Here is a 27,962-nt window from a genome sequence, read left to right as displayed (position 1 = left end):
CACATTAGAAGTTTTTAAACATTTCTAATTCTTTAGGGGGTACTGGTGGAGCTTTGTTCCAATCGTCTTCTGGATATGCTTCAAAATTAGATGTATCACCTTCATGGGACACTTTTGGCATTATTGGAGGCTAGTCACAAGGAAAGAAAGAAAGGATATAAAAATATAGTAAAATATTATTAAAAGATTAGATATTTGTTGACTAAAAGAAAGTTTCAGATATTTTTTGTCAGCTTTGAATACTTTGAAAATAAGTTGCAAATGTCCTTTAAAGCGTAACTGTAGATCGAAAATAAACACATTGTGTCACTTACCTGGGGCCAAGCGCCCAGCAGCTGTCCTGTCCCGCGGCGGTCCTGCCCGAGCCTCCGTTCTCCCGCCGCCGCTCCGTCTCTCGGCTTGTAAGTCGAGGCCAGCGCAGCCCTGCCAAGCGTATCCTTTCTTCACGTTCCCCTCTGCAATAGCGGGGAACGCGAAAAAAGGATACGCGTGGCCAGAGCCGCGCAGGCGCAGTGGCCCGGCGGCGAAACCAAAAGTAGCTGGCGGCAGGAGAACGGAGGCTTGTTGAGGAGTGGCATGGGACAGGACGGCTGCTGGGGGCTTGGGGAAGCCCCAGGTAAGTGAAACAATGTGTTTATTTTCTATCTACAGTTCCGCTTTAAAAATATTTTATTGCAGCCTGTGTTCCCAGAAGGAAAATTTACCCTAGCGCATGCCAGTTACTTCAGCCTTCTGTCTTATACAGAGGCTGAAATTTATTTATTTGACAGGAAAGTGTCAAATTTTTAAGGCCTCCAGTATGGCTGCCAATTTTTTTTAGGCAGGTAATTGACAACTTTTTAAAGCCTCCAGTGTGGCTGCCAAAAATTGTTTTAGGCAGGTAATTGACAAATTTGTCAGGCCTCACATACTGTGGCTGCAATTATGCTGATAAATGCAACATTTTTCAGGCATCTCAGACAGTGGATGCACATAATTTTTAGGCAAGTAAACACAGTGGCCATTCTAAAGACCTTTATTTTAAAATGTTTGAAACTATATGTGATTTTTGGCCTTTACTCATGAAAAAAGCCTCTGTGTAAAATACATTTTTTAAGGAACATTTCACCCTTGATCCCCCTCTGCCACACCACTGTCCTAGTTTTTGTGCACCTTTTTAAAACAACTTCTAGCTGCTGGTATGCCCTGAAGTTTTTGATGTGCGCCTGCAATTAACCACCCTGGCGTTCTATTAAGATCGCCAGGGCGGCTGCGGGAGGGTTTTTTTTAAATAAAAAAAAAACTATTACATGACTAGAGGGCGCTCCTGAAGCATAATTCCGATCGCCTCCGGCGATCAGAATGAACAAGGAAGGCTGCAATGAGCAGCCTTCCTTGTTTTGCTTGCCTCGTCGCCATGGCGACGAGCGGAGTGACGTCATGGACGTCAGCCGCCTCCGATCCAGCCCTTAGCGCTGGCCGGAACTATTTGTTCCGGCTGCGCTGGGCTCCGGCGGCTGGGGGGACCCTCTTTCGCCGCTGCACGCGGCGGATCGCGGCGATCAGGTAGCACACGCGGCTGGCAAAGTGCCGGCTGCGTGTGCTGCTTTTTATTTGAAGAAAATCGGCCCAGCAGGGCCTGAGCGGCAGCCTCCGCCAGGATGGTTAAAGTCAATGGGGCTTCAGTGCCAAATTCAACTGCATTATCTTCTTACCTTTAATTTTCGCTGTGGTACGGCATCCCAGTCTATAGATCTAAACCACCTGTGGCGTTTGACATCATCTGCTCCATTCTTTAATATATAAAAAATACAGCCATTACATTTATTTTAAGTTATAGTGTAGATTTTGGCATACACTATACACTCTACAAACAACAGTCAGTATTAAAAAAAGGATACAAGAAACTGTGGAATACTAAAAAAAAAAATACATCCAGCATTAAGAGAACCCAGGGTATTAATCTGAATTATTAAAAAAGCTAAATCTAACAAAAAAGTTATATTCTATCATTCAAATAAGTGACACCTATATGGTTTCCGTGATGGAAAAGTTTGCATATGTTTTCACCTCCTGCACTACGCCAGACTGCCAGAAACCTGTGACTGACACAGATCAGCACTGAACTACACATTACTTCATACAAATTTTGTTTGGAATTAAAGTCCACCTGAAGTCAGAGGAATATGGAGGCTGCCATGTTTATGATGTGTATGACCCAAAACAAGAATGCAGAGCGGATGTTTATAACTAGTCTGACTGGATTAGCCAAATGCTTGTTTCAAGTTTGTGATTTAGGCACCATTGCAGCCAAATATATCAGAAGGACAGCCACGTAACTAGTATTGTATAAAAGGATAAAAATATGGCAGCTATCACTTGCCCCGATCAGGGGCCATGCCCTAATAAGAATAAAGAATGTAATAAAAGTTATTCAAATGTAAAAAAAAAAAACCAAAAAAACTTCCTGGTATACCATCTAGTGTCAGAAAAGTAAAATTACACAATTACACACATACCATACACTTATGATTACAAATAAATAAAATGAATCCCTTCCAAAGGCCATCATCCCTCCCCAAACACTTGTGAACTCGCCAAAAAAAAGAGTTTATAAAAAATAAATAGTTGCCTTGGGGACTCCGCTTTTTTCTTTTTAATATGAATGTCATGAAGGTATATAACTTATTGTAGCACGTAAGGGCTTGTAATTATGGACCGGACACAAACAGAAAAACAGAAAGATTACACCTATATTTCCAAATAAAATATTGTCGTTCTACATTATACTAGGAACATACCCTATTTTTTGGAATATAATATGCACTTTTTCTTCCCCAAAACTGGGGGTAAAAAGTGGGTGCGCCTTCTATTCTGAATATACGGTAAAGTGTTGTGAAATGTATGTTCAGGTCTTACCCATCAAGTGCCTCGCTCCTCTCCCACCTCGCTCTAGCTTCTCCAAGGGTTCTGCTTCTCCCTGGCGTCTTTCGACATAGCTGTACACAGCGGCCACCTCCGATCCCCATGGCCAACATACACTTCTGCATTTCTTCAGCTACTGAACTGCAAGGCGCACACGAGCGCCCGGGTCAAGCTTCATGTCAAGCGCACGTGCACAGCTTGCGGTTCAGCAACTGAAGAAATGCAGAAGTGTATAGAGGCCATGGGGATCGGAGAACCTAGAGCTGTACAGTGGCAGGTGGCCGCTGTGTACATCTATGTTGAAAGACGCCAGGGAGAAGCGGAACCCTTGGAGAAGCAAGAGCGAGGTGGGAGAGGAGCGTGAGGCGTGCGGCACTTGATGGGTAAGACCTGATTTGTTAGTGCAGTGTAGCTTAGTTGGGAGGGTAGCTGGGGGTTAGTGTAGTGTATAGTCTAGTGCAGTGTTTCTCAACATCTTATTGGTATGTACCCCTTCTAAAACCCTGTACACACCAAGTACCCCCTGGCATAGTAAACATTATCACAAGTACCCCCTAGCATAGTAAACATTATCACAAGTACCCCTTGACAAATATATATTTAATCGCAGTACATGACAATTGGTTTTAAACTATTTTCAAGCATTTACTATTGCTTTTAATTAGCTGATTACTAATTTGGTGTTTAAATAAGATTTATTTCCTAAAACTCAAAATTTGCTATTCTTGGTTAAGTATATGAAGCACGAGTACCCCCTGCAACCATCAGTAGTACCCCCTGGGGTACACGTACCACACGTTCAGAACCTAGGGTCTAGTGTGTAGTGTAGTGTGCAGTGTTGTGTAGTGTGTAGTGCAGTGTAACTGGTAAGGGCAGCAGGGGTTAGTGTAGTGTAGCTTAGATAGACTAGCTTAGAGACAGCTAAGATCCATAAGATGCCCCTAAACTATAGGCACACCTAGGTTTAGTATTTTTTTCCCCTGATTTATTACCTCTAAAGCTAGTTGCAATTTATAATCCAGAGTGTCTTGAATTCCCCAAAATACAGTAATTTAACATGTTGTGATAGCCGGGAATAATGGGCAAATAAAATGGGTGAGTTTTATCTATAGTAGCACTGCTTATTTTAAAACTGAAGGGGATGGAATGGGAAAAATAGTGTATTTTTTTTCATCCTATAAAATGCACAAAAACGTAATTACTGAAAACTAGTATCGCCCACAAAAAGCCTAATTTGTGGCAAAATAAACCAACCTAAATATACCATAGAGCATGCAGGGGTTCTGAGAAGTAGTAATAAAGTTATTGGTGAATGAAAAGAAGGAGCGCTGACAGGTGAAAATTGCTCTGGTCCGTTAGGGTAAGAACCTTTGGGGGTGAAGTGGTTAATTACTTTGACAATCAGAAAGTAGTAATCTGAAGACAAATAGTTACATTCTTATTATTACATTTTCAAAACATGATAACCACTTTTATAATACCATATAGCATATTTATATAAGGGTGAGTAGGTTTTGTTCCTTGGTTATTCATGTGGAGAACAGGGTGTACCCTGTAATTACCTAAAACTGGTAATCAGTGGTAATCAATTCACTTGAATGACATACCTGATCACCACTTATGACTGGTATAACGAAATAGGGGTATGCAGTCTAAAACATTCACTTTGGTTGTGCGCTACTACTTGATGCAAATATGTATGCTAATCATATACAAATTCATATAGCTTGAAAATGGACCAATCCATTTCTCAGCAGCAGCATTTGATTGGTCTGTATTCAAGCTGCATACATTTACATACAATAAATACACAGTAAAAATTGCATCAATTCAGAATTAAGGTACCCATACATGTAGAGACTTGGTGGCCGATCAACCATCCTTTTCGATAATTCTAATCCAATAGGTTGAAAAATTGTGCCGCCAAGTGCCTGCCAAATTGAGGATGCAACCAATTTTGGGCCAAGCAGGTCAATTGGACATGCTGCCAAATGTCAGGCTGTCGTGGTTGATCGGCTTTGCGGCGGTAACTGTGAGCGATGTTGGGGTGAGCGGCGAACACAACGAAACCCTCGGCTCCTTCCCCACTAATGTTAAATGTGCCCCCCGATGCACGATGTTTTATCAGTTCGCGTCCGCCGCTGGCACCAGGCACTTCATGTGGTTGCTGGAGTAAAATGGGCGCATGTGTGACGTCACCACACAGGCGCCCACATATATGCCGGCAACCACATGGAGGGGTGTGGATGGAGGACAGAGCCAGCGGCGGCCAAGGACAGGTGAAGTACAGAGCACCAGGTGGCACATTTAACACTAGGGGGAGACAGCAGGCGAGGCGGCATCACAAGGCTGATTCCCAAGAGGTTTCATACTGAAATTTATCGGGAATCGGCCTGTTGTGTATGGGCAGGCAACAGATCTATCAGATTTGATCAGAGAGAGATCTGTCTCTTGGTCAATCTGCCCATACATTGCCTGATGTATGGGCACCTTAACAGTAGAATCCCTTTATAGTTAACTCCATAGGACATGGCCAAGCAGTTAACTACAGAAGACGTTTACTATATCAGAATTGGTCATACATTGTATATTCATAAAGGCGCATGGTCTGGGCCTGGGAGCTGAGTTTACTATAGCCAGGTTTACTATATCAAGACTTTAGTATAACAAGATTCCACTGGATCTGCTTCTCATTGGCTATGTTTGTTTTAAACAACCTGTACACCATTTTGGAGATTTCTTGCTTGACAAATACCCCTATTCTCAGCTGATTATCACAATAAAAGTTGTGCACACCGGCTAGCCCTCAATAAATAAGATCAATATGACTGCCGCTTAATAAACTTGACAATTAAATTGACATTAAATAATGGGAAAGTGTCCAACTCACAGAAAGTGGCCATCATTTAAGCTGCTCCCTACTTTTTTTCAAGTCTAGATATTGGATAAGCGCCATTTACTTTGAAAAAAAATAATGTCACTTTATCTAATCCTTCTACATATGAGACTGTTCATATGAGACTTATTTTGATATCATTGGTTCAAGAAATACCAACCTGTTCAAGTATCCGATGGTTGAATTAATCACAATTTGGCCTTTCTAAGTTTTGCCATCCTGCGATAGTGGTAGGCTTTAGGGTTACATTTATTCACACATTACTGGACACTTAAAGGTGGAAGGGATCTTGTAGACTTTTCTACACTGGACAATGCAAAGCAACATAAGCCATAAGGTGGCCACTAATGATCCAATCTTTGTCATCAGATTTACCCAGATCTATGTAGTATAAGGCTAGGTTTCCACTTGTGTGTGTGTTTTTTTTAAAGATTTTTCGCATAGAAAAGTCACATTGATTTGTCAACAAATGGTTGTTAATGTGTTTCAATGCAATGCAAATTTTTGTACACATTCAAACACGCGAAAAGGTCTGAGGTCCTGCGTTTTTGTGGACATTTTACGCATATCTTTTGCGATTTGAGTACAATGCTTTGCAATAGCATCGCATAGTAACATGAATTTTCGCTTTATTTGCGAAAAAATTTGCATTAAATGCATTGTTACAGGAAGTTGTCAGCAATCATGACTAAGCTGTTACTAGGTAGATTATGTTAATTTTGACTAATGCAAATTTCCACGTATGAAAATTTCCATAAGAACGAGTACAAATTTACATGTGATTTTTCACCAATCAGAAAAATTACATACTATTTTTTGGATGCGAAAATTTAACACTACAGTGGAAACGTAGTCCGAGTTTCAATTGAGTAAATATATTGAATGGATAATTTAGGCAGCACCTTATGTTAAATAGAAATGGAAAGATTGGATGAAAAACATTGGATCATTAGTGGCAACCATTAGACTGTAATGGTGCCTGCTTCCAAAAATACACTAAACAAGATATCCTGCCCACTGCAAGGGACTTGCCTGAGCACAGGCCTACATGTACAGTAACTCTGCATTTACAGCACCACTTCTAGTAATCCTAGCTCCAATAGCCCATCATAAGAATTAATATTAAAGGGAAGAGGACCTCAGACATGGCACTGGGACCAGCAGAGGTCCTTGTGGTCCTAAGATGTTCACAGAGATGTTCCAATTGTGGCAAAAAGGATATCTAACTGAACTTTTTGCCGAAAGCAACCCCACTAAATATAAAACTTTCCTATTTCTATAATTCCTGTATCTGGAAAGCCTTATCAATGTGTATGGCTCCAGGCTCTATATAGGTTCAAGTGCATTCACTGACAAAAATATAGATTGATCTGTACTTTAATTTTACAAACCTTCATATTTCCAAGTCGTCTTGTTCTGTCAACAACTAGGAGCTTTTTGATTAAGTCTCTGTAATGAAAAACAATACATTATTTTAAAGTGGCCTGTCACTAAAACCACATATTTCACGAACCATTAAGATGGAAATCAGAATTACGAGTTACTATAGCTAAAATTGCTGGTTTTGAGCTGCAACTTCCTGTAAAAAGCCTGCTGCCTGGGCACAAGAGAAGGTCGGATTAGGAAGTCTGAAAGAAGCATGAACAGTCTGAGTGCAGGAGTGGTAAAACAGTATTAATGTTACACTAAACAAAGAAAACCTATACTATACATGCAAGCAAGCAACAACTATAACTAATGTGCTTTTGTTAACATCCTGTGCATTCTAATGAGCTTATCTGCCATTGCAGTCAGGTGACGGGAGAGATCAAATTACAACTTGTGATTAGATACAGATGAGGGGGAATTAGACAGGCTAAACTCTCTAAATACATAAAGGGTGCATTTCTCTGTGTTTTCCTTCTGTGCTATGCAAGAGTTCAGGTACACGTTAGTCAGCTTCAAAATATGCAAATTGCCCAGATGTCTTATTGATCTATTAGCTTTAGTGTTATATTTCATCTATAAAGTACACAAGAAGAATAACCAGAGAGCACCACCTAATACAATATATGATGAATCGATCGCTCAACTGTGCGTCCAGCTATAGTAGTATCACAGATCCCTCCCCCACAAAAAAAAAAGCCCATGAATGCACCAATTGGCAGAAATATATGCAAAGAATATTGATCACTTCAAAAGTTAAAAATAAGCACATAACATAGGAAAATGGGGGATGAGGCACAGTCTGAAATATGTGCTGAAATTGTAAACCAAACACTGAAAAAAAGAGTGCACATGCAATATACATAAGTGCAACCCATACAGTGCAGATACCAAGGTGCAAATGCATTTAAAACAATATGTTTTGGTATGTCAATGTACCAAATACACCAGTCAATGATTAACAGTATGGATAAATCGTGCAAACCAAATAGAATAGATACATAAAGTGCCTTATATATCTGAAGTACAGCTCAATATTAGACCACGCTACAGGAGTCTCCCTATTCCAAACAGCCGCCTCTCATAAAGCTCCTAAGCTAAGAAGATCTGAGCATAAAGCCGACGGAATCAAGTAAGCCACCAAATTACCTGCAAAACCGCCCCACTCCAAGACGCCGCAGCTGACCCCGGGACACGTGTGTCTTGGGATGCCCGCTTCCCCAGAGACCACTATAAAGTAAAAAACATAATGCAGCACTAGATTTTTAAGTCCCTAATCTGGACAAGCATTGTAGCCAGTGGTGTCATGGCAGAGTCAGAACACACATACATAGCTTGTTTTAGGTCAGTCATTCCCAACCCGTGTGCCATGAATGTGTCGCGGCAGCATCAGGTATGTGTCACCGCTCGCTCTGTCTCTCCCAGCTTCTCACAGCCTCTGCTCTGTCTATAATTAGAGCAGTGCTATAAGAAAATGGCCGCCGATGTCAACAAATGCGGACATCCGCGGCCATTTTCTTGTAGCTAACTACGGACGGAAAGGAGGCGGGGAGAAGCAGGGAGTGAAGAGCCTGTGACGGAGGGGAAGGGGACAGACGGGTATTCACATAGTGGAAGCGGCCGCCAGCTAATAAGGATGTACGAGCAGCGGCCGCTGGAACGGAGAGGGAAACAGGCTGGCCATCACCTGCCTAAACTACACTGGAGGCAACTATACTATACTACTTATACTGGGGCAGCTATACTACCTATACTGGGGCAGCTATACTACCTATACAGGGGCAGCTATACTACCTATACAGGGGCAGCTATACTACCTATACTGGGGAACTATACTATCTATACTGGGGTAGCTATACTACCTACTCATATGTGATGTGTCACTGAGATCTGAGCGTTTGGCGTGATGTGTCACAACATCAAAAAGGTTGGGAACCACTGTTTTAGGTAAATGATTCAGACAGAGAATTGGTATGTAGTATACTGTTAATAGATAGAAATAAATGGCACTCTAAATATAACAGAAAACTCTGTTCTCTTTTAACCCTTTAGTTGAAATCTACATCGTATTTATGGCTGTAAGCCTCAGACACAATGTAGATCTCACACTATGTGGTCCGCGTTTTTCCACCACGATTGTGCGCACTCAAGACTGGAGATTAAGCTGTCAATTGACAGATTAATCTCCTGGCATTAATCACGAGTAGTGCCGATTGGCTCCTGATCACTATGATCGCCAGTGATCATAGTGTAGAGATCACAATGTAAAAAACGTCACTTTCCCTCCACGTTTCACTGACAATCACAGCTCCTAACCATCCCCTTAGGCATCCAGCCCCATACTGACTGAAGATTTCATTAAGCAAGGACCCCGTACTTATGGTGTCAGTATGGGTCAGAGCTGCTGGAGAGAGGAGGAAGGTGGGTAATACATACATATCCTCACTTCCTGCTGTTGATCTCTGCAGGGAGAAGGTGGGCGGAGGAGGGGGTCACTAGACAACCAGGGGAATGTTTAGGGAAGGGGGAGGCGCACTAAATCACAGGGGATAATATTGTAAAAGGGCGGGGGGAGCACTAGACTGCTCTGGTGGTCATTAAGCGGGCGAGAATGGTCAGTTCTGAAGGGGTTAAAACCCCAGCTCAGACACAGAATTATTATATGAGCCATGCCACCTTGCTGACTGGCAGCACATCAAGGCTGCCATTCGCTAGTAGAAAGACGTAGGAACATTTTGGATGGAGGGCGAGTGAGCAGGCATCTGGAGCTTGAGAAGGAGGAAAGATATTTATACTAATTAGTGCATCATTTTTTTTTTTATATTGCAAAAACATAACTGATTTAATGTGAGCCAGAGGTGAAAATAAACGGATCTATACGCCTACTCCTAAAAATGACCTTTTTAAGGACATTCCATGGTTTTATTTTATGTTAAAGTAGATTTAATGTTTCATTGTTTCTGCTCAATGGAAGCCAATTAAGTGCCCCAGAGCTAAAATACATAAACTATTGACCTTTTCTTTTTATCTATCCCCTGCTCTTTGCAGGAAAAGGCACTTCTCTGCAGGAAAGTTTTATGGCTGTAATGCCTTATCAGTTAATTACTGGATTTTATATTAATGTCTGATACTCGGCTTTTAACACATTTCATAACTAAAACCAAAAAACATTTTGGTAGAAAGCATAATATTGTCATTCTTTCCCACCTTTCCTGAACTCCTTGGAATGCAGATTATAGCTTGTTAACTGAATTTTCTCCCCTTTGCTGTAAAACTTACCAGATGTGACTGTGTTTAACTACTACAAAATACTGCATCGGTAAAATAAAGTTATGCACATGTGAACAAGTTTACTGAGCTCTCTTCTGCTTATTATCGCCATATATTTAAAGGATAAAAACACATTAAAGCAATCATGAACTCAGACTTTCTGTTGTTTTAACTACTGAGTTACAGGGAGCGACGCATAGCAATCTGTACTGCTGCTTTTCTTAAATTCCTACACTAGATCTGGCGATTTCCCCTTCAATGAATAGCACAGGGCAGCCACCAATTCCAGCCAGCCGATAAGGTGACAAAAATCTGAAACCCCAAAAATCAGAAACCCTGCTAAAAGGTAAGCGTATTAGCAGTTCTGTTATTAGTCATGCATGCAACCCTTTTATCTTCTGTGAAGTTAGGCACACTTGGATTTCTAAGGGGCTGAGCCCACTAACACGTGTCCACTTCTGTCCACTTTTCAGCGTCTGTAACATTGATGTGTTTCAGAAAAGTAGACACAACTGTGTGGCCTCAGGCCCTTAAAGCAAATTTCACTTTAGATTGCTTAACACAACTGTAAACACACCACCCCTAAACAATTAAAAACTTTCAGCAACCTTTGGGCCTCGTTTCCACTTGTAACGAGGACGGCCGTGGTGACGGACGGCTCTGTGTTGCATCACGATTCTCGTAGATGTGCTGGCAGTTCCTGTTCATTTGTAATGAAAGAGATTGCCATGCAAACGCGACAAAATTCATGCAACCATGCACTGTGATTGCGCAGTGTATCGCAACGCATGTATGGGAACATCAGACAGTGCAGTCTATGCATTTCTGATATGTCTGTGACCGTGCATTGCATTTAGATTCCAAAAGGGATGCATCCATACTTATGGGGCTGGAGGAAGCCCCGGGTAAGTAAAAAAAACTGCAGTTTTCTTCATCTATGGGTCACTTTAACACTTTAAAGAATACCCTAGGTGACATGAGACATGATGAGATAGACATGGGTATGTACAGTGCCTAGCACACAAACTATGCGGCGTTCCTTTTTTTTCCTTTCTGTGCCTGAAAGAGTTAATCATCAGGTATGTAAGTGGCAGTTTCTGTCTGAGTCAGGACTGGGTAAGACTACAATGTGACCCTCACAGATAAGAAATGACAACTATAAAAATCTTGCCTAGCAGAAATGGCTTCTGAGAGCAGGAAAGGGATAAAAAGGATCAATAGTTCATAGATGTTAGGTCTGGCATACTTCAATTAATGTGTCATTGAGCAAAAACAATAAAAGCGTAAACATTTAAAAAGTAGATTTAAATATAAAATAAAACTGTGGAATATTTAAAAAAAGTCATATTTAGGAGAAGTATAGATACAATTGTTTATGTCATTAGTTTAATTTCACCGCGGGTGTCCTTTAAAAGGACCACTATCTTGAAAATTGCAAAATGTAAAATACATGTAAACACGTACAAATAAGAAGAATGTTTCTTGCAGAGAAAAATTAGCCATAAATGACTTTTCTCCTATTTTGCTGTCACTTACAGCAAGCAGTAGAAATCTGACAGAACCAACAGGTTTTGGACTAGTCCATCTCTTCATAGGGGATTCTCTGCAAGGCTTTTATTATTTCTAAAGGGACAATCCCTGAAAAGGATTTATATAAAGAAGCAGACCGCCCCCCTACCTGTTTGCACACATTTTTGGCAGTTGGGCAGAGCAACTGCCCTTCACTAACTGCTTTTTAAAATAAACAAAACCCTGAGAATCCCCCATGAGGAGTTCTGTCAGATTTCTACTACCTACTGTAATTGACAGCAACATTGGGAAAAAAAAAGTCATTTATGGCTCATTTTACTCAGAAAGAAACATACTTCTTATTTGTATGCGTTTACATGTATTTTAAATGTTTACGATTTTTCGTGATAGTGGTCTTTTATGTGGTCTGGCTTATCTTTTAGAGCAAATTTTGTGTTCAACTCTACTTCAAACGCAAATAAATATTCCTGTCTCCATATCACACTCACTACCGGGTCTCTTTAAACAGCAATTTAAGTTTGCTTGGATTTAGGAATGTAATAAATGCTCCAAGTGAATGCATAAACAAGAATTAAGACTGTAATATGTGGACAAGCCCCCTGCACAGATATGCCAGCCACATGTACTCTGCATGCATATTCTACTGTAAATAACCATACTGTACAATGATTACATAATGATATATTTCTTCTTTGCAAGTGTAATCAGTGGATGGAAACAGAAGAACAGTTTCTGTATTTAACAAAAGGATAAATACACGTCGTTCTGACCTATAGTGATGAGAAGCTGAACCACTAACCCATTGCGTTTATGCAATGACCCGGGCACACATAATTTCATCCACTGCCTGCTTCCATAATGTTTGCGATTATTTCCCACCAAAAAATACCCAGGAGGCATCCCTCCAATCATTAGTAAAGAAAGAAAATTCAAACCAGATCTATTCTGCAAGTGATGTTATTGATTTGTAGTTTTTACAGTCATGATCTACAGTAATGCGCTGTACTTATTATCTGGGTTCAGGAACTCTGTCATATTGCTACATACTGGCAGCATACCAGGCACAAAAGCCTCCAAGTAAAGTACACATTCTAAAGGGATTTAAACAAACTAAAGGTGTAGTAAAATAACACCTTCAATTGTTTTTCCTGCCTTAAACATTATAGATGCAGTAATGCTTCGTAATCAAGAACAGAATTACCTTCCGGACATTATATCACCATCACTTTTTCCGAGGAAAAACAAAATGTGAATATTAGAAATAAAACCTGTCTTAACCCTGACAGTGCCTAGGAGAAGGGGGTAAGGAAAGCAAGATTTACCTGCTAAAACATTAGTACAGGTATAAGAAAGCAGATTGGCCATCCAGAAGAAGTAGCTGGCTAAAATGGCAGGAATATGACACATATCAGTATTCCTACTGGGGTCCTGAAAGGATAGGGAGAGGTGAGTGGGCAGTTCACAGACTGCTGATCCATCTAACCAAGCTACATCTGACTTTTCCACAGGCAAACCGATAGCATCTCCAGCTCTCAGCCTGTGACAAACAGAACATGGCTGCCCTCATTGTATCACAGCATTAAATAATCAAACTTGTTATGCTGTTTGCAGCTAGATTTGCTGTGTAAACTATCTAAACTTTAGATAAGATATATAGACAAGTTACTTGTTATAGTTACTTTTTCATCTCAGATCCGCTTTAACTGAGTGGCCAGGGTGACTGGATGTGAACGCAAGTCTGTGATAGACACCTACCGCATGTTTTCAGAGATAAGTAGCATAAACTTATTTACTTGCTTGCTTCTCCATTTGTGTTTGCAACTGTTCAGTTTTGTCATCATGTCTATTTGTGTTGTTCTGTACAATTTTGCCTAATTATAGTTTCAAAAATGAGCATGGCATGTCCTCAGCAACCACAGTTAATACATTTTTTCACATATTCTACAATACAATATCCTAGTACTTGTATCAAATCCTTTTTATTCAAACTGAGATAGAATTGATCATTTTAACTTATCTGTGTTACGGAAATAAATGCTAAGCAAATGTATATTTTGTCTATTCCGAACACGGAGGCTTCTACAAAGACATACCGTACTTTTCAATGGATAATGTATTTTATGGACAGTTGCAGTTTGTTTAATTACACACCATTTTGGTATTTGTATTATAGATGGTTTGATTTTCTTTCAGAACATTTGGTGTTGCATTATTATTTTTCATCTATACAACATTTATTCTATTTATTGCATTGAGACTCTTTATAATTCTAATAAATATACAGAACAAATATGATTAGAGCACATTAGAATAATGTTGATCTCATAGCTACAGAGAGGAGAGGATGAGCAGAAGGCTCTCCTACTGCACAGTTTGCAAGTGTTGGATAAGGATTCTCCAGTTTTACCGGTTGCAGAAGATATCGGGGACACCTGAAAGTTTTCACCCAAATTATTGTGAAAGATTGTCCCAGGAATCAAAACTAAGACGTTTACGTATACAAAACTACAGTATTTTTTTTGAATTTTAAACACTGTAGAGATTGATCATCCACAGCCTTATTTTACTTTTAAGATTTACAATCATTTACAGCATAAAATAGCTGGTGGGGAAAGTGTTCAGGACAGGGAGGAGTGGTTGAAGGCAGGAAATTTGGCCCCCTGCAGTAAATGGACAGTTTGGGCACTAATAGTTGCAATCAGACACCCAAGCAGAAATGTGGGTGCCCAGTAAAATATATATTTAATATCAGTGTATATTACAGTTAATGTACCGTATATACTCGCATATAAGCCGACCCCCCAACTTTTACTTGAAAAACCAGGAGAAAATGATTGACCCCCCATATAAGCCGGGGGTAGGAAATGCTGGATTGGTGCAGGAGCGTGATCCCCCTAGTGTGTTCCAGTATAGCTAGTATAGTGCCCAGTATAGCCAGTAAAGTGCCCAGTATAGCCAGTAAAGTGCCCAGTATAGCCAGTATAGTGCCCAGTACAGTGCCCAGTATAGCCAGTTAAGTGCCCTTCTCACCCAGCTCACTCCATCTTCCAGTGCATGCCTTCAGGAGTAAGATTCCGGTCAATCGCTACCAAAACCTCCAGACACAGGAACAGCTTTTTTCCTCAAGCGGTAGCCATACTTAATGCTGAACCACGTTAGAGCTGCTAGGACTTGATAGTAATCAGCACAGAACTGTAAATGAACAATTCTCACATTGCTTACTGCCACTATACTTATAATGTCCTTGACTTGTAATATACACACTGTTGACTTGTAATATACACACCACCACCCACGACTCGCATACAAGCCGACCCCCCATCTTTTGGCCCCTCAAAAATTCGGCTTGTATGCGAGTATATACGGTAGTAACTTTTTTTTTTTAAAGGGGTTCAGGGGGTGGGGGGGGGGGTGGGAGGGGGCTTGGAGTTGATGGGGGTGGAAGGTTAAGTTAAAGGATACCCGAAGTGACATAATGAGATAGACATGGGTATGTATAGTGCCTAGCACACAAATAACTACGTGATGTTCCTTTTTTTCTCTCTGTCTGAAAGAGTTAAATATCAGGTATTTAAGTGGCTGATTCAGTCCTGACTCAGACAGGAAGTGACTACAGTGTGACCCTCACTGATAAGAAATTCCAACTATGACACACTTTCCTAGCAGAAAATGGCTTCTGAGAGCAAGAAAGAGATAAAAAGGGGGATTTCTTATCAGTGAGGGTCACACTGTAGTCACTTCCTGTCTGAGTCAGGACTGAGTCAGCAACTTACATACCTGATATTTAACTCTTTCAGGCAGAGAAAGAAAAAAAGGAACACAGCATAGTTATTTATGTGCTAGACACTGTACATACACATGTCTATCTCATGTCACTTCGGGTATCCTTTAAGGCATCAGGAACGGGGTGCTTCAGGGTACTTGAAATTAATCTGAAAGTGGAACTTACTTTACATATAGATCTAGATGCCTTGGGAAATCTATCTTCCCAGCCAAAATTTTCTGATATATTCCAAAGGGATTGTCATCAAAAAATGGAGGAAACCTAGAAACAGAATAAGTTCACATCAGTACATAAATAGACACAATAAATGCACCCAGACTTACCGTACTTTACACTGCACATGCAAGTACACAATTGTCAAGCTCAAGCATGATAAACACACACCACATACATAAGGAGCTTGGTGGAATAATGACTTATGTCCTTAAAGAATTAGAGATAGTTCAGTCAGGCAATAAATGTTACTAAAACATTATGAATACTACTATATGGCCTTATTCAATTTATCTCATGGGATAACAGCCTGACACTAGTGTGAGCCTCAAAGAACGTTGATATATGTGACTTTGTATGATGAAGTGAGGTTATAAAACAACTCCTACTGTAGATAATATAGTTTGCTGTGTGGGAGAGCTCACTGCCTACATTCCATGGGCAGACCTGAAGGAAACGGCCTCAATGCTGCATGGAAGATGATGTATTGATGTCTGCTACAGTAAGTTATGACTAGTTATGTACCACAGAATTTCAATGTAAATACATCTGTTTTGAGAAAGCTACCTGATTTAATCTTTTCCAGGTACTGTTAGTTGACTTACAGCTTAATCTTTTTCCATATATAACTTATAATTATGACAAGAGGAGTGCTGAGATTAGTCATATATTCACAGGCTAGATAACCTATAAGAATGGATTTTATTATGTTAACCAGCTGGAATGTGCAGTGCACAAGGTGTCATGACCAGAAAGAGACATGGAGGCAAGGGCAATCATATACACATGCTGAACTGTCACTAGGTAGGACCATTCAATTCAGCTTGATAAAGGGTTCCATTTTCTTCCATGGATGGAGGGAGAGGTAATTAGTGTCTGCTCATCAAGAGGGAAGTTGTAGTCGCTAGAAAATATTATTCCAGCCAATCAAGATGAAGATAAGACTCAAAATATTTATTTCTCCTGGCAGACTCAAAGTGTCAGAGCTGCAGCCACTAGGGCATCCTTAGTAGGCAGTAGCAGTGTTAGGGAGTCTTGCCCAAGGTCTCCTTACTGAACAGGTGCTGGCTTATTGAACAGGAAGAGCCAAGATTCGAACGCTGCTCCCGTTTGTCAGAGGCAGAGCCCTTAACCAGTACACTATTACAGCCAAATCACTTTGTACATAAATCTTAGATCCAAAATGTTTTATAGCCATGTCACGAAGGCGTTGTTTGTGGGAACCTTGTAACTGGCCTTGGACGCGAGATAACTTCTCATTTCTGGAGTAAAATTACAGCAGAAGCAGGGTCGGGCCGAGGCAGAGAGGAACCAGCCTCAGGGCGCAGTGTAGGAGGGGGTGGACAACTCACTCAGCTATCATTCCATAAGAAAAGGGAGTGACTGCAAGCCAGATAACTAGAGATTAAGGTGTTGGGGGCCCTGGGGTGCCTCTTAGTCTAATAGCAATCAGTGTGTGACGGATGAGGTGGGAGGGAGGGATGGATGGATGGAGGGGGGCACTTTGGTGTCTCAGCCTCAGCTGCTGGAGGACCTTGTCCAGGCTCTGAGCAGAAGTAACATATGATGGGCCGACACCTTCTTCACATAACACTGTGAGGAAGTGCAATGAAGATGTACTAACTGTGGATTTATAAAATTGCTGTTGGTCGATGCCAGCATCAAATTCAAAATGATCATATTAAAAAAACAAACCAAACAATAGGTTTCACTCTCACTATTGCTATTTTAACAATGTACTATTTTAAATTAAATGTAAGGTTTAAATGATTTGCAGATAATTGCATTCTGTTTAATTACAGGTTCATAACTTTTTTTAGTGTATACGGTAGTTTATGTTTGTGTATGGTCTGCAAAAGTTTTACAATTACATTATTTCTGCATAAACAAATGGTAGTTGCACTACAGGACACAGCTTGCTAGATTATCAAGCAGGGTGAACAAGAAACATTAAATCATCTTACTTCTGATGTCCAATTCTACTACATGTGTGCAAGCGAGGTTAGAACAACAATTTTTCAGAGAAGTTATATTTAGTTTGGCAGGTAATCTCTGCCACCTAGTGTTTCAAAACACCAACTGCAGTTCAACCATCTCATTACACTGTATTAATGCATTCATTCTTGTCAGTACATACAAAAACACGCTTAAATAACCAATATTGTAACAAAACTATTTAAAACTGTTTCACCACTATTGTAAAATGTTGAAAGAGCCTTTAAGGAAGTGTGGCGCAGTATAAAAAGCTGATCTTTTTCAGAAAAAATACGATGATCTAAAAATGGCAATCATTTTATAATTGACTAGTTGACCTAAGCCCGTTTAAAAACGGGCTCTAGGTCTCTTCAAACCGCCACCAGTCAGTGTGCGCACCCGTCCGCCGCACGCACACACGTCCGCCTGCTCGGCCCACCCTGCGTCCTGTCCCAGTGGCTGTCAGTGCTTGACACGCGCAGTAGCGCAAAGCAATGACACAAGGACTGACGCAGGCATACTTGCATTTTATTATATAGGATAAGACTAAACTAAATTGAAATCTTATTAAAGTACACCTGAAGTGAAAAACATATTGTGGCTGCCCTATCTTTTCTTTTAAACAATACCATTTGCAGCAATGTCTGAATCACACACCTGAAACAAGCCTGTGTCTAATACAGTTAGACTTTACAATAACAACAATAACATTTCTACAGTACTTTTCTCCCACAGGACTCAAATTTCTTAGGCTCTCTCAGTTTCAGTAATTGGTAGTAGGATGAAGTATTAACACAGAGGATAAAATTATATTTTTACAAATGCCAAACTGAACAGGTGGGTTTTCATTACAAGATAGAGCTTTCCTGATCTGCTGAGGTAAGGAGTTCCATAATGTAGGGGCGGCATGACAGAAGACGTTTTCAGGTGGACTCTGGGTATCTGACTTTAGTCAGAAGCATCTGATCTGCATGCTTGTTCAGGGTCTATGAACATATTAGAGGATCAGCGGGACAGCCAGGCAATTTGCATTGTTAAAAAGTAAATAAATATGGAAGCCTCCATAATACTCTCGCTTCAAGTGTCAGTAGCTTCCTACAGCTACTGAGCAACATTCAGTAATGTGTAAGATAGCAACAGAATTAACTGCAATGATGACATGCCATCACTTCCTTGTATGACGCATCTCACTCCTTGCGCAGAACTTTTCCTTACATGATCCCTCTCATTTAAATGTGTGATAGGCCCCACCATTAGAAGTTCATTGGTTGTTGTTGAAACCTGAAGTAAGAGCAATGTAGAGACTGCCATCTTCATTCCCTTATAAACAATGACAGTTGTCTGGCTGCCATGCTGAGGTTGTGACTCAACTTGTTGTTGAGTCACATGCCTACAACAAGCATATAATCAATGAAGTCAGACCAGAACCAATGCATCTGATTTGCATGCTTATTCTGGACAAGTGACAAAGGCCTCAATTCACTAAGATCATGCTGGAGGTAATAAGGCAAGAGAAAACTTGCCACCACACAGTGAGAGAGTTCTCTTATCGCTTCATTCCTTAAGTTACCTCCTCTGTAGTTATTTTCACATGCAGTTAATTAACAGCCTGTCTTTAAAGGGATACTGTAGGGGGGTCGGGGAAAAATGAGCTGAACTTACCCGGGGCTTCTAATAGTCCCCCACAGACATCCTGTGCCTGCGCAGCCACTCACCGATGCTCCGGCCCCGCCTCCGGAAAACTTCTGGAATTTCTGACTTTAAAGTCAGAAAACCACTGCGCCTGCGTTGCCGTGTCCTCGATCCCGCTGATGTCATCAAGAGCGCACAGCGCAGGCCCAGTATGGTCTGTGTCTGCGCAGTACACTCCTGGTGACATCAGCGGGAGCGAGGACACGGCAACGCAGGCGCAGTGGTTTTCTGACTTTAAAGTCAGAAATTACAGAAGTGAACCGGAGGCGGGGCCGGAGCATTGGGGAGTGGCTGCGCCAACACAGGATGTCTGCAGGGGACCATTAGAAGCCCCGGGTAAGTTCAGCTCATTTTCCCCCGACCCCCCTACAGTATCCCTTTAACTTTAGAATTCTGGAGTTATTTTAAGATTTGAAGAGTTAACTTAAAGAAAGAAGAGTGAAGGCCCATACACACGTGGGATTTTTCCGAATGACGGGTTGTTTGAACGTCCCGTCGTTCAGTCGTCTGCACGCCAAATCGGGCGTGTGTACAGACTGTCGTTCGGGTGATAAGACCCGGCGGATCGCTCACCAGTCTTATCACCCGAACGACAGTCTGTACACACGCCCGATTTGGCGTGCGGACGATTGAACGACGGGACGTTCAAACGACCCATCGTTTGGAAAAATCCCATATGTGTATGGGCCTTTAACTTTAGGTTTGCCTGAGGTAAAAGGTTTCCAGAATATGACATGCCTCATCACCATGGTGATCACTCTAGAAACGTTATTAAAGACAGGAGATAAGCTTAGTGAATTGAGGCCAAAGTATTAGAGGCAGAGCATTAGCAAAAAAAAAAAAATTTAAAAGAAAAATCAGGCAACTGGCATGATTTATAAAGGGATGAAGATGGCAGGTTCTGTATTCCTCTCCCTTCAGTTGTCTATTAACCTCCTTATCGGTAATCCAGAGCTGAGCTCGGGCTATGCCGCGCAGGAGGATTGCTCAGGCCCCCCTGGGCCGATTTACATAATTTTTTTTGTTGCACCCAGCTAGCACTTTGCTAGCCGCCTGAACTCATCGATTCGCCGCCGCTCGCCGCGTTAGAGGGTGCCCCCGCCGAGACCCCTGCACAGCCTGGCCAATCAGTGCCAGGCAGCACTGAGGGGTGGATCGGGACTCCCTCTGACGTCACGACATCGATGAAGCCATTACGCACGTCGCTATGGCGATGGGGGAAGCCCTAATGGAAATCCCGTTTAGAACGGGATTTACTGATGGGCCTGATCGCCGGAGGCGATCGGAGGTGGCGGGGGGTGCCGCTGCTCAGCGACTATCATGTAGTTAGCGCTAGGCTAGCTACAGGATTTAAAAAAGAAAAAATATGCCCCCCTGGCGAATTAATTGTAACGCCAGGGGGGTTAAGGCAAAAGACAGCTTTTGCCTAGCAAATGCTTCCTGTCGATACACAAAATGTGCATCAACCCTTATCTTTTTGTATTTTTTAACTTCCTATATCCCTATTGTGACTAATTCAGGGCCTAACGCAGTTGTGCGCATTTGTGTCCGCTTTTCAGCAACACATCAATGTTACAGATGCTGAAAAGCAGACAGAAGCGGACACAACTGCGCACAACTGCGTTAGTGGGCTCAGGCCCTAAATGTTATTAGATTTACATCGTTAGATTTTGAGGTAGAAGTACACTGTTGACACTATTTTAATTGTAGGTATGCAATAAATAAGATGTTTGAGAGAATGGCGGCTTGGGATTAGGTAGAGAGTGAGCAATCTAAAAAAGGATTTGCTAGTCATTTATACATATAGAGATGATCATACTGAATTTTCGATACTGAACATTCTAAATATCCTTTCGGTTTGGAAGCACTCATAGGGCTTGTCTGAACAGCAATGCTGTGTCTACATTCAACTGGGCAAGAAACCAGTAAGCATTGGCTTGGGAATTAAAATTAACCAGTTGTCCAGTTGTGGAAAGAAATCTTTTTCCTGCTCTGTAGTTAAAGTAACTAACTGAAGTAAGAAGATGGAGGCTTCTTTAGAAAACAATATCAGTTGCCTGGCAGCCTTGATCTATTTGGCTGCAGAAGTGTTTAAATACCACCAGAAAAGAGCATGCAGCTAATCTTATCAGATTTGACAATAATGTCAGAAACTCCTGATCTGTTGCATGCTTGCTCAGGGTCTATGGCTAAAAGTATTAGAGGCAGAGGTTTAGCAGGATAGCCAGTCAACCCGTACTGCTTAAAAAGGAAATAAATATGGCAGCCTACATATCCCTCTCATTAAGTATACAGCTTACTTCAACCATCCTGTGCAGCTTTTTCCCTTCTGCAGTCACATACAAAACCATCCCTCAGCTGCCTCTGTGTGTCTCTCTATTGGCATGTAAACATGGTTGTTTACATTTCATTCACTTGCATTTGAATAGCATTTGGTCTCCATTATCCATTCAAATTACCATTTGAAAGGACTTGAAATGCAGGACTATAAAACAGAATACTTTTAGAAAAATTAAGCACAAACCGAACAGAATTCGAATGCAAGTCACCACATCTGAAGTGAGAGGGATATAGATGATGACATATTCATTTAATTTTAAACAATACCGTTTGCCTGGCAGTCGTCCTAATCTCCTGCCTCTAATACTTTTAGCCATAGACCCTGGACAATGCATGCATTTGTCTGTCAAAAATCCTACCAGATTAGCCGTATGCTAGATCACAAGCAACTGGTGCTGTAGAGGAAATAATTTACTTTGCTGAATATGCACACTAAAGGCTCATACACACATCAGACCAAAGTCTTTGGAAAATGAAAGATCACAGACCAATTTTACCCCCTTCCATGTAGTATGAGAGCCATACCTTCACAGTCTATTCTATGGAGCCGAACTCCCCATCAGACAGAAATCTTTGCAAGATGCTGCACACACAGATGCTGTAGACATTCAAAAGATCCGTTCCTGCAAAAGATCCGTTCCTGCAAAAGATCCGTTCCTGCAAAAGATCCGTTCCTGCAAAAGATCCGTTCCTGCGAAAGATCCGTTCCTGCAAAAGATCCGTTCCTGCAAAATGCATTCATAGTCTATGAGATCTGCAGATCATCATACACACCTTGTTTAACAGACATTCATCTGCAGTTTAGATCCACCAGGATGGATTTTCAGATCTGCAGATGATTTTCTGATCTGCAGATGAATGTCAGTTAAACAAGGTGTGTATGATGATCTGCAGATCTCATAGACTATGAATGCAATTTGCAGGAACGGATCTTTTGCAGATACTGATCTTTTGTGTCTGTACAGCATCTTTGTGTGCAGCATCTTGCAAAGATTTTTTTCTGATGAGGAGTTCAGCTCCATAGAAAAGACTGTGATGGTATGGCTCTCATACTACATGGAAGGGGGTAAAATTGGTCTGTGATCTTTCATTTTCAAAAGACTATAGGCTCATACACACATCAGACCATAGTCTTTGGAAAATGAAAGATCACAGACCAATCTTACCACCCTTCATGTAGTATGAGAGCTATACTCTACACAGTCTTTTCTATGGAGCTAATCTCCACATCAGGAAAAAATCTTTGCAAGATGCTGCACACACAGATGCTGTACAGACACAAAAGATCAGTATCTGCAAAAGATCTGTTCCTGCCAAAAATCCATTCCTGCAAATTGCAATGATAGTCTATGAGATCTGCAGATCATCATACACACATGATTTAACTGACATTCATCTGCAGATCAAGCAATCATCTGCAGATCTGAAAATCCATCCTGGTGGATCTGATCTGCAGATGAATGTCAGTTAAATCATGTGTGTATGATGATCTGCAGATCTCATAGACTAACATTGCAATTTGCATGAATGGATTTTTGGCAGGAACAGATCTTTTGCAGATACTGATCTGTTGCATGTGTACAGCATCTGTGTGTGCAGCATCTTGCAAAGATTTTTTTCTGATGTGGATTTCAGCTCCATAGAAAAGACTGTGTAGAGTATGGCTCTCATACTACAGGAAGGGTGGTAAGATTGGTCTGTGATCTTTCATTTTCAAAAGACTATGGTCTGATGTGTGTATGTGGCCTATGGTCTGATGTGTGTATGTGGCCTTACACTACACAAGTCACATGGAGAGCAGAAGGAGTGCTACAGACAAATGATTAAATGATCTAATACTTTTACTACACAACACAAACAGCTTCTTAGCCACTGAATGTAAACACAGCACAGCCACAATCTAAAAACAAAATGAAAAGGTAAAATGTAAAGTACTGGTTGACATAGTGGGGTGCTTGGGAACATCGCAATGTTGCTTTGGTGAGGCCAAACTTGCATTTCAACTTTGATGACTAAAAACACTTACCCAGATAACATTTCAAATATTAGAATGCCTAAAGCCCACCAGTCCACTGCTCTTCCATGCCCTTTACTCTGAATGACTTCAGGCGCAAGGTACTCCGGCGTTCCACAAAGTGTCCATGTCCTACAATACAAATGAGTAAAGTAAATAATGCAGCAAATCAATTTAATGTTATTATAATATGCATATACAGCACTATAAAAGATTATGGTGCAATATAGTGTCAGTGATAATAAAGATAATTTATAGACACCCTAGAATCAGGAAATTAAAAAGGAATTTACAGTATGTGAAATTAAAAAATCACAACTGGAGGAAAAAAAAAAAAAAAAAAAAAAACAAGCAGCATTCATATTGCAGAATAGATGTAAGAGAATTAAGCACACAATGGCCTCGATTCATAAAGCATTCCCGCATGCGGAAATGCTGAAAACAGATGACTTTACCGACAACTAAGCAAAATGTGTATTCATAAAGGCTGTTTCCGCATGAAAAGCCGACATTCGCGAGCAGAGCGATAAATCACCGCCTTGTGCAGTGATTATGTTAATAAAAGTAACAAAATGCCCATTCATAAAAATCACCGCAAGTGGTATGCGGCCGGGGATTACCGCTACCTCGGGATGTAGCGATAGGCATGCGGAATACATGCAAGTGAATGGGACCAATGCAGTGTGAAAGTAGATGGGAAGAGAAGTGCGTTCTTCAAGCAGGGTCGAGGAGTCAGGCAGGGCTGCAGTCTGAGCCCAACACTCTTTAACATATACATTAACCAACTGGCTGTAGCCCTGGAATCCTCCCCAGCTCCAGGCCTCCTCCTGCATGACCGTGAGGTGAAGTTCCTGCTGTATGCAGATGACCTTGTGCTGCTCTCCCCAACAGAGAAAGGACTACAGGACAGCCTGTCAGTATTGGAGACTTTCTGTACCACATGGGCACTGCCAATCAACCCAAAGAAGACAAAAGTGATGGTGTTCCAGAGGAAGAATGTAAATAAAACCCCCACCTCCTCATTTATATTAAATGGCTCCCCACTGGTGTCCACTAACAGCTACACCTACCTGGGGCTGGAGATCACCCATTCAGGAAGCTTTAAACCAGCAGTACAGGCCCTGAAAGACAAAGCCTGCAGAACATTTTATGCCATCAGAAGACAGCTTTACCACCTAAAACCACCAGTGAGAGTGTGGGCAAAGATATTCGACAGCATCATCACCCCAATCCTGCTCTATAGCAGTGAGGTATGGGGCCCGGTCACCTACCCTGACCATTCAAAATGGGACTCCAGCCCAACAGAAATCTTCCATCTAGAGTTCTGCAAGTATCTCCCCCAAGTCCATCGAAGCACTTCAAACTCAGCTTGCCGGGCAGAGCTAGGCAGGTTCCCACTATGGCTTACTATCCAGCAGAGGGCGCTCTCATACTGGGCGCATATACAGAGCAGCAACCCCAGCACTTACCACCATAAAGCCTCACTGAGCCAGGGGGGCGAGGCCGTACCACGCGCTCTCAAGCAAAGCATCAGCAGCCAGCCCAGCCAAGGCCAACAACACAGGCTGACAAAAGCCCAAATAAAACAGACTATAGAAAGCTGCAAGGAACAATACATAGAGGAATGGAGAAGTGACATAAAGAATTCCAAGAAACTCGCTGTCTATCAATCACTACAGAGGGAGTACACAATGGCTCCATATCTGGGGAGGCTACATCACCACAAAGACAGACAGGTCTTGAGTTTGTACCGTCTGAGTGCCCACAGCCTGGAGATAGAGACAGGGCGGCACAGACAGACATGGAAGCCCCGGGAGGAGAGACTGTGCAGACAATGCGACCAGGAGGTCTTGGAGGATGAGGCCCACTTCCTGCTACACTGCAGCAAATACGCACCTGTGAGGACCGCCCACTTCCAGAGACTCTCCGCCCACATCCAGGATTTTACCTCCACAGATGGAGAGGAAACTCTACATCCTACTGGGGGAGGAGGAAACAACCGTGCAAATAGCTGCCCGATATGTCACAGCCTGCCACCAACTGAGAGGAACATGATACCACATGGACTGTATTCCCCCCAATACCCCCCTATGGACTGTATATCCCAGTCCCCCATGCTGTCCCTTACATCCTCCACACACCTATGGACTATATACCCCAACCCCCTTTATCCTTCCCTTATTCCCACAATCCCCCCCCCCCCCATGTTAATGTTTTGCTTTGGCAATGCTAAATGTATTTGGTCCTGCCAATAAAGCTTTTTTGGATTTGGATTTGGGACAGACCTCCCAAGCAGCAGCACAGAGAGCAGCGCACGGAGGGACTCCGGCAGCTTCCTACGTTTACGCATGCCTTCCGCCAGCCTACAGCGGGAGATCTCCGCTCTGTTATCGCAACTGACAAAATTTTATGAATGACCACCCAGAAGTGTGAAATACCATGCGCAGAGTTTTCCCGCACGGATTTCATTAACCGCACACACTTTTATGAATCGAGGCCAATGTCTAGATTTTAGTATAGAGGGCTAGATTGGGGCACAAATTACATTTCTGGCAGGTTTGGGGAAGTTAGTTTTTGTTACTCTGCTTAGGAGATTAAGGTTGGGCATCAGGAAAAGGATTAAAAGGGATGTCAAGAGTCAGGATGTGGTTAGTGTTAGTGGAGAGGTTAGGATTAGGTACCCAAAAACCATACACATACCAAAAGGGTGCCGGAGAAGCCACCAGTAGAATACCGGAAATGCTGCCAATGTTCTGCTATTGGAAGCTGGCTAATTACAATAATAATATATTGGTACTTTTACAGATATTCCATTATCACTTTACCTAAACGTTACCTTTACCAAACCTTCCTTTCACACTAACCCTCCCTTAATCAATTCCTAACACTAAGGGCCCTTTTACACTTAATGCGTTGGTATGCGTTTTTTTCTATAGCAGTGCATTGTGAAAAAGATTTTAGTTAAACGCATATAGCATGCACTCTGATATAGCAAAACACAGGCATTCCTACCCATTCCTAGCACTAATCAAAACCTACAGACTAGCATTCTGTAACTTACCCCATCACCGCTATCTCCGCTGCCCTTTGGAAATATTCAGCACCCAAACTGTCCACTGAACCCCACTACTGTGGTCTATGCGGCATCCATGTTCCAAGGAGCAATATGGCAAAAGAATTTTAACATAAAAACACCTTTACCCATACATTAAAGATGTATGCAGTAGGTCACCATTCACACTAGTAGCCTTGCCAGATTCAGCACTACCCTTGTGCATTTGCCAGGGCTGCTCAAATGCAGTCCATGAAGTAGTGCAGACAGCAACTGCCTACCAGTTAAGAGGCAGTTAAATGTGCCACCACACCTTCCTTAAAAAGAAACTCCGACCAAGAATTGAACTTTATCCCAATCAGTAGCTGATACCCACTTTTACATGAAAAATATAATGATTTTCACAAACAGACCATCAGGGGGCGCTGTATGACTGATTTTGTGCTGAAACCCCTCCCACAAGAGGCTCTGGTACCATACGGTACTCTGGGCAAACTGCCACAATGTAACAATGACACACACAGGAAATGGCTGTTTACAGCTGTCTGTTAAAGCCAGAACAGCTACATAATCTGCCCACAGTAACAATGTCACCATGTAATACATGTCAGAATGTGAATCTGGGAGAGGAAAGATTTTACAATGAGCAAACTCTGACTAAATCATGTATACATAATTATTGTAAAAATTAAGCACCTTTTTTATATTAAATTATTTTCACTGGAGTTCCTCTTTAAAGAGACTCCGTAACAAAAATTGCATCCTGTTTTTTATCATCCTACAAGTTCCAAAAGCTATTCTAATGTGTTCTGGCTTACTGCAGCATTTTCTACTATAACAGTCTCTGTAATAAATCAATGTATCTTTC

The 27,962-nt window shown here is 41.6% G+C and overlaps 1 protein-coding gene across 1 annotated transcript in view; it reads right to left on the bottom strand.

The window, feature by feature from the left end:
• The window catches only part of PRKX (protein kinase cAMP-dependent X-linked catalytic subunit), a 174,119-nt gene that overhangs the window by 2,263 nt on the left and 143,894 nt on the right, over nt 1-27,962 (bottom strand). Inside the window, exons 4-8 of the mRNA XM_068265622.1 lie at nt 24,055-24,174; nt 15,975-16,070; nt 7,192-7,249; nt 1,695-1,772; nt 1-130 (exon numbers count right to left, since the gene is read on the bottom strand). Coding sequence (XP_068121723.1) covers nt 5-130; nt 1,695-1,772; nt 7,192-7,249; nt 15,975-16,070; nt 24,055-24,174 — 478 coding nt within the window. The 3' untranslated portion in view covers nt 1-4. The remainder of the gene's footprint in view (nt 131-1,694; nt 1,773-7,191; nt 7,250-15,974; nt 16,071-24,054; nt 24,175-27,962) is intronic.

This window comes from Hyperolius riggenbachi, chromosome 2 (genome assembly GCF_040937935.1).
Source record: "Hyperolius riggenbachi isolate aHypRig1 chromosome 2, aHypRig1.pri, whole genome shotgun sequence".
NCBI classification, from domain to species: Eukaryota; Metazoa; Chordata; class Amphibia; order Anura; family Hyperoliidae; genus Hyperolius; species Hyperolius riggenbachi.
This window is presented reverse-complemented; position numbering and strand designations above follow the sequence as displayed.